This window comes from Monodon monoceros, unplaced genomic scaffold (assembly GCF_005190385.1).
Source record: "Monodon monoceros isolate NGI ecotype Baffin Bay Population unplaced genomic scaffold, NGI_Narwhal_1 Super_Scaffold_15, whole genome shotgun sequence".
NCBI classification, from domain to species: Eukaryota; Metazoa; Chordata; class Mammalia; order Artiodactyla; family Monodontidae; genus Monodon; species Monodon monoceros.
In genome coordinates this window covers 76,484,445-76,491,864 of record NW_021703771.1, presented here as the reverse complement: position 1 = coordinate 76,491,864, position 7,420 = coordinate 76,484,445, and the positions used below count along the sequence as shown (strand labels likewise).

The following is a 7,420-nucleotide window of genomic DNA, read 5'->3' as shown; positions in this document are numbered from 1 at the left end:
ACGTTATTCCAGCGTATGTATTGATAAATCCCCTTTCAGATTCAGGAATATCTTGGCTTGGAGACAAATTATGTGGTCACACTAATCGTCATTAAAGATGATACAAAATACAGTGATTGCTGTAACTACACGTGTGGGTAAGATGGGCTACATTTTCCAGTGAATCCAATGACAGATGTTAAGATGCTCCCTACTTGCTGCCATAAAGAAAAGACGGTTAACAATTGATGTTATTAAGTTTTAAAAGTCATTTCTTTTTTGAAGGACAACTATGCCATCTGGAATTTTGTCACTGCCTTTACCAAGTTTCCTGGTCAACCAGCAACTCTTGCTCAAAAAACGACAGCAAAAAAATTATTGGATTTGATAACTGCATGTCTTTGTGTTGTTGTGGCTCCTCTGCTGTAGATGAGTTGCATGGAAGGTGAGTCCGGTGTTTCACTTTTTAAAGTAGGTTTCTTCTTCTTGGGTACTCCAGATCATCACAGTATGCTTAGGCCTTCTGCTAGCCAACCTTCCAACAGGTGCATCCAAGTTGACCTGTATAAATAGTCCATATCATACTAATTCAACAGATATTTCATGAATGAAGTGGCTGGCACACAGGAGGCATCCAGATATATGTTAAATGAAAGAATAAATACCAACCGCACCTTTGACTCCCTGCTAGGTGGCACCAGCTAGGTGGTAGGAAGAGGGAGAGGAGAAAAAGCTCTATATAATATCAGATAAGTTCTGCCTCCCAGGGGTTAACAGTCTCCAAGGGGAAGATGTAAATAAATAACGCAATGGAAGGTAAGGATCTTTAAGTGACAGAGCATCTGTGAGTGGGAGGCAGAGCTCACTGGGGCTGGAGAGGAGGGGGTGAAGTGAGGCTTGAAGGAGGAGAGGTAGGTTTTCAAATATAGGATTTTCCCCCAGTTCAGGGTTAACTCTGGCCCCAGATTGAGCCCCTGAAAGTAAAAGGGCCCTTCTGTCAGTCGCTGAAACTGCACACAGTATCTTTTTTTTTTGGAGCTGGCTAACAACTTTCCCTTCACGATTGATGACTAATTCAAATGAGCATTAGCTCACTTTGCAAATATGAATATTACAGTATGGCAATATAGAACGCTAAAAGCTACCAGTTTATTATGATTCATCTTAGTTGCGAAGTTGAAATATCGCAGTAGCATTAAAAGAGAAGTGAGTTACAGACATAGAGAACGGGTTGCCAAGGGGGAGGGGAGGTGGGAGAGGGATGGATTGGGAGTTTGGGATTAGCAGATGCAAACTGTTGTATAGAGAATGGATAAACAAGGTCCTACTGTATAGCACAGGGAATTGTATTCAGTGTCCTGTGATAAACCGTAATGGGAAAGGATATGAAAACGAATGTATATGTATAACTGAATCACTTTGCTATACAGCAGAAGTTAACACATGGTAAATCAACTATACTTCAGTAAAATAAATTTAAAAAGAAGTGAATTAGATTGTCACAATGTCATCCAAAATATAAATAAAATAATTTTCCCTTAAGCAATTTAAAAGCAGGAGGGCTTAATCGCATAGCAGTATTGACCCACAGCACTTAAAACGAACAGAACGTGCAGGTCTCACTTTAGTTTTGATTTTATTATTACTTTCTTTAGTGCACTGTTGCTCACAGCCAGCCTGTACAGCTACCAATAGGACCCGGGCCTCACCAAAGCCGACGGGCTCTGCAGGATGCACGCGTATCTACAACCCGCCCCCCGAGAAAGAAAGTCCGGCCCGGGCCACTCCGAGTGTGCGGAGACCCGCTGAGAGGGAAAGTAACCGGAGTCGGCTGGCTGGGCGGCCCCGCCCCCTCCCACGAGTTTCGCTGGGTGTCCGGCCCCGCCCCTTCTTTTATTCCGAGCGCGCAGCCTGGAGCTGGAACTTTGTAACCCGAGCGCGCTCGCCCTGCGTTCCTCCCCGCCCCGGTGCAGCCCGCGAGGGAGGCGCAGGAGGTGGGACCTGCGGGCGGGAAGACTCCGGACGCCGGCGCGCGAGGAGCGGGGACCTGGGAGAGCTCGCAGCCCAGAGGAGGAGCTGAAGGGGGAGCGGAGCGCGCGGCCCGAGAACCGGAGGCAGCGGTCCCGGCCGGAGGCGCAGAGGGGCGGCGGGGAGCAGCAGGGCCGGGAGAGTCCCGCTCGGAGCCGAGGCCGGGGCATCTGGGCTCACGGCCCCGAGGCTCGGCAGCTGCCGTCGCCCAGGAGCAGCAGCTGTGCCCGGGGTCCCGGCCGCGGCGGCCGCGGGAGGAGGAGCTGCAGCTGGAAGGTGGCAGCTGGAGGAGGGGCCGCGCCGCCTGGGCTGAGCCGCGCTGGGATGTCCCGCTGACCGCGGCAGTCATGCAGCCTTGACGGGGCGCTCGGGCGCGGGGACCAGCCGCGGGGCGCGCCCTCCCGGGAAGGGGCAACGGGCGCGGGCAGCAGGACTTTACCACCGACTCCAGCCCCGCTGGGTGCCCAGTCATCCACCATGGAGCCCGTGACCAAGTGGAGCCCCAAACAAGTGGTGGACTGGACTAGAGGTGAGCGAGCCTGGGGGGGCCCGGCGTCTCCGGCCCCGGGCATCGGCTGGCGGGGAGCTGGGGTAGGGGGTGCTCAGCCCTTCCTGCAGGCGAGAAGCGTTGAGAGCGCAGCGCGGTGACAATGCAAACTTCATCCCAGTGGCTTGTGCGCCCCTAGCTCTTGTGCCTGCTTTCGGGGGTGCGAGTGGTGGTGGCAAGCCGAGGAGAGGCCCGTCTTTAAACCGGAGGCGGGGTAGGGGTGGCCTCTGTTGGAGGATGGGGGTCGGGGGTGCGGATCTCGGACGCGGGGCGCCTTCCCTGCCCTTCCCGGCGGCCCGGCTGCCTGTCCCGGAGCGCAGAGGCACAAGGCGCCTTTGTGTGGGTGACTCCCTTCGGACGTCGTCAACGCCGCCTGCCCAGAGCAGTTCGCAGGCGTGACGAGGCGGTTGGACAGGTAAAGGGAGACCCCGGCGGCTCGGCGAGCCTCTGTTTTTGTCGGAGAGGGAGAGAGGGCAGCGCAAGAACCAACACTGAGGCATTCGCGCCGGCGACGAGCCTTGAGCCAGACTCCCCGGGCCTCGGCGACTTTCGCTCCGGAAAGGCGCCAGTACCCCCGGTGGCGCCGCATTTTTAGGCCATATTTAAACCCGGGGAAGAAGAAGGCTAACTGTTTGGAACCTTTTCCCTGAGTTATGCCGTCATTTGGAATGAGGAAAAGCAGGGGGTTGGTTGGACAGGCAGCGGGTGCTGGAGCAGGGGTGGGTGGAAGCTTGGACTCTGAGCTGTCACGGTTACTTTTAAGTACCTGCCAAGATTTCGAGGGAGAAGTGACGGAGGTTCCTCAAGCCTCTTTGAACTCTTCCAAGAGCACAAGCCCTCCAAGAACAGCTAGTGTTTTAATGGGTTCCTCACCCCCTTCCCAGCTCAGCATCTCTCTGTTTCAAGTTACTATTTTTTTTTTTTTTTTTACTTTCTTCTGTCTGCTCTTCCAGGTGAGAGGAATGGTGTCCTTTCTCAATAATAATAACTAGAATTGTATAGCGCTTTACGGTTTGCTAAGAGCTCTCTCTCTGTTATTGCCCTTGGTCATCAGTAAGCCTGAGAGGTAGGTAACACTGGTAAGATCAGGTTGTCTTTCTAACTGTCTCACCCACGGCTGCGGCATCACAAACACTGGTCATCTCTGCATCTCATTTCTCATGCCTGCGTAGGACACACAGACCACGTGGAATGGGATGTCCCAGATGTATGGGAGGCATGGCACGTGTCAGCGGGGCATGTCTGACCATTTCCTGCTCCTTTGGGAGAAGGGACAGGGTACACTGCTCCTGAGAAGAGGTTTGCCCAGGGACCAAAATTTCCTGGGCTCTTATTTAAAACAAACATGAAAACACCAAGTACTTGTACACTGAGTAACGTGTAAACAGCAATGTCACAGCTTGATACGAAACATAAACTTAAAAAAGCTATGAAGACCCAGACCCTGTTTTGAAATGGTGTGCGTTCCCCCATTCAGGATACTACTAGGTCCCCTGTCTAGCGACTTGCCCAGTCTGAGTTGGTTGATCTATTTTACCAGTGTATCCATCATAGAAGCAAACTAAGAAACTGATGACTTCAGCGGTTTTTGACCTCAAGAGCTGCTTTGTCCAAAATGGTAACCAGACCACAAGTGGCTCTTGGGCCTTGAAATATGGCTGGTCCAAATTGCCATGTGCTGTAAGTGTAAAATACACACTCGTGTGAAAAACAGCATATAAACTATCTCATTGCTAGATTTTTATACTTATTACATGTTGAAATGATAATATTTTAATATATTGGGGTAAATAAAGTTTATTACTAAAATTAACTTCACCTATTTATTTTTACCTTCTGAAAGGTGGCTCTGAAAAAATTTAAAATTACACAGGCGGCTGACTTTTGCAGCTCACATTATATTTGTACTGGACAGTACTGCTCCTGAGTAAAAGAAAGGGTTACAATTTATCACTCTTTGGCTTTTCTGAGCTGCTGCCAGCCTAGTTGATAAGGTACAACCAGAAAACCAGTAACAGGCAAACAGGGAGATTATGGAGTGAGATCTTCACACCCGCAAGATTTGTGTCTTTTTTTTTTTGGTCCCTCTTGGGATTGGGAGAAGAGAAGCATAAATTCACATCCTGTTATGTTTGTTTAGCATTTAAGTCAGAGCAGATTAAACTGTTTTTGGTATCCCGTGCCTTGACATTGTGACTTAGTTGAGATTGCTTTCACCCAGGGAAAGTTTTCTACTGACCTGAAAGAGGAATTATGGGTGGTTCAGTATCTTGGTGTCTGGAGCATTGGATACTGATTAGGTTACATACCTGTGGGTAGTACGTGGCAACTTTATACAAAATTCATGTGCCCTTTTGGACCCTTAAGTACAGCCTCATAGAATGACCTGGATACTTTTTGTGTTAGAATCTAGAGAAGATAAAAGGAGGAAGTGTGTGGTGAACTCTTAGACGAGAGGCTACATTCTCCCAAATTGGGTGACACATACTTGAATATTTCTCATAGTCATGATGTGAAAATATTGAATTTTTCATGAACTTTTGGCTTATGCAAACTTGTTTGCTGATAGAACTATTTTTAGCTGTCTTTGCTAACCTCCCTGCCCAACCCCCATTTTATAAACACATCCTACTGATAAGTAGCTCTTCTTGTAGATTGCCACTCTTGGCATTGCGTGAGTGTGGCAGTGGTGATCGTGACCACTGTAGAAAGCCTTAGACTTAAAACTGTCTAAATGCGGCCACAATCTCCAACTTGCTCTCATGTTGATGTTGTTAGGCAGATACATATATTAGGAAAAAGGTTGCTGTCTACAGAATGAAGTAATTCATCTGGCTTTTATTATTAGTAGTATTTTATTATTATTATAATTTTTATTTGTATTAATCACTAGCTTTGTCAACACCAGTGTTATAATATTAGTAGATCCTCAGTGCGTGTTAGCGCAGGTCTAAGCATTGTACAAGTGTTAGCTCATTTAAATGCATAAACACGCTTTGAGGTAGGAACTATCATTTCCATTTCTTCACCACATTGACGAATAGACCATCAGGATCCCTGTGATGAGTTACAGATCATGTGTTAGTGGAGGAGAGTCATTCGCTATATGTGTGTCTTATTCTACCTATTCCGTATATGTCAGGAAAGTTATTTGTTAATCAAATTCATTCATAGTTTGATGGCACCTTGCCTTCCAAATGATTTGGTGAAGGCTTTTGCAAAGCAGATGAACTTGTATCAGGAAAGAATAGGGTCAGCTGCATAAAACAGAAAACCCAGTTTTTGGTGGACTCTCCAAATGAGAGTTTTGATTTTTCCTTGGAAAAGAAGTCTGGAAATAGGGAATTCAGGATTGTGTGGGGTTTCCGTGGTGCCATCAGGACTCCAGGCTCCTTCTGTCATCCTGTTCAGCCATTCTGAGCAGGGGGCTGAACCCTTTATACCAAACACCTCAGTGCAGGATGGGTGCTCCACCACCAGGATCATATTCTTGTTCCAGGCTGGAGAAAGGAGACCCAGAGGAGACAAAACACTGGCGGTAGCCAAGTCTTCCCCTTCAAAGAGCTCTCCTAGAGGTTCCATCAAATGACCTGCCTTACATCGTAGTTGCTACAACTGTCACGTGATTACCTCATGCTACAAGGGAAGCTGGTCACTGTAGTTTTTTTTAAAGTTTCGTACACTGTGGCCTTGAAAAAAATTTGGAGTTTATTCAGTAAGGAAGAGGGGGAGAATAGATATTGGTAGGCAGCCAGTAGTGTCTGACATACAGTAATTTACATGTCCTGATACTCATAGATCAGCTCTCAAAGTAGGACACATGTCACAATTTCCCACTTCCCTCAAGCCCATGGGTCCGCCTTATTTTAGAAATAGTGTTGTATTTTCATCCCTGTTACTTTTTCTTAGGTCAGAACCTTAAGCTGATTATGAGGTCTTCGTCTCTAAGCCTGATTTTTTTTCTTGTTATATTTAATATGCTCATTTCATTTACAAAGATGTTTCATTGACAACAGTTAATTGCAACTTTATGGTAAAGAATTAAATTAAAAAATTCACATCTGGAGTTCCTTGTAATAATGGGAAAAGTTGGAAAGAGTCTGGCTTAAAGCCAAATCATTCTAAGCTTGATTTAAATATTAGAAGTTGCATCGTAAAATGCCGCGTCCCAAGTTGTGTTTCTGCTTTCAGGCCATTGGGGGAGTGTCTTCAGCAAGGAGGAACGGTTACTGGTTTGTCCCTGCAGCCCCGTCCGTCCAGCCCTTGGTCATTGATCGGCCTGCGACGGACAGTCTCAAAATAAGTGTGTTTGTTGTTGGGGGAGCACATCTATAAAACCAGCTTTAGTCCCAGAACAGAAGTATCTCTGGCCACCTTCTGGTGCTGCCAGTGTGGTTAATGTTTCCCCATCACCAACCAAGAGGAAAGGGAGCTTTCTTGTTTGAGGTCTGAGCATGTGCTCGGGACATCTGCTCATTCTCTATATCTGGCCTTGGGCACTGCTTTTCTCCTGATGTGTCTGTAACATGTGGCAGGTCAGCAGTTTTAAAGTGTCTCACTATCTGGTCACAGAGGAGCTGGAGTTCTCATGTTAACTGTAGAGATCTTGTTCCTGGCTGGTCAAAGGCCAGTTCTTGTTCTTTTTGTCATTCTGATTCCAGTTAGGTTGTCCTTCTTCCTTTAGCCACTAGGGTCGCTGAAAAAGGGAGGTCGTTTCTTTTGGCAGTTGTAGGTCCACCATTTGGCTATAGGTCAAGAACTCTTTTCTTCATTCCAATTTCTTGCCAGTTCTATCTCCTGGAGTCCAGCCACAGAGTTTTCTTAATCATAATAATAGAAAAACATTCATTGAGGTATTTATTATGT

The 7,420-nt window shown here is 47.3% G+C and overlaps 1 protein-coding gene across 1 annotated transcript in view; it reads left to right on the top strand.

The window, feature by feature from the left end:
- The first annotated feature begins 1,930 nt into the window (after positions 1-1,930).
- CNKSR3 (CNKSR family member 3) overlaps positions 1,931-7,420 on the top strand; it is a 100,114-nt gene continuing 94,624 nt past the window's right edge. The window contains exon 1 of the mRNA XM_029224164.1: positions 1,931-2,536. Coding sequence (XP_029079997.1) covers positions 2,485-2,536 — 52 coding nt within the window. The 5' untranslated portion in view covers positions 1,931-2,484. The remainder of the gene's footprint in view (positions 2,537-7,420) is intronic.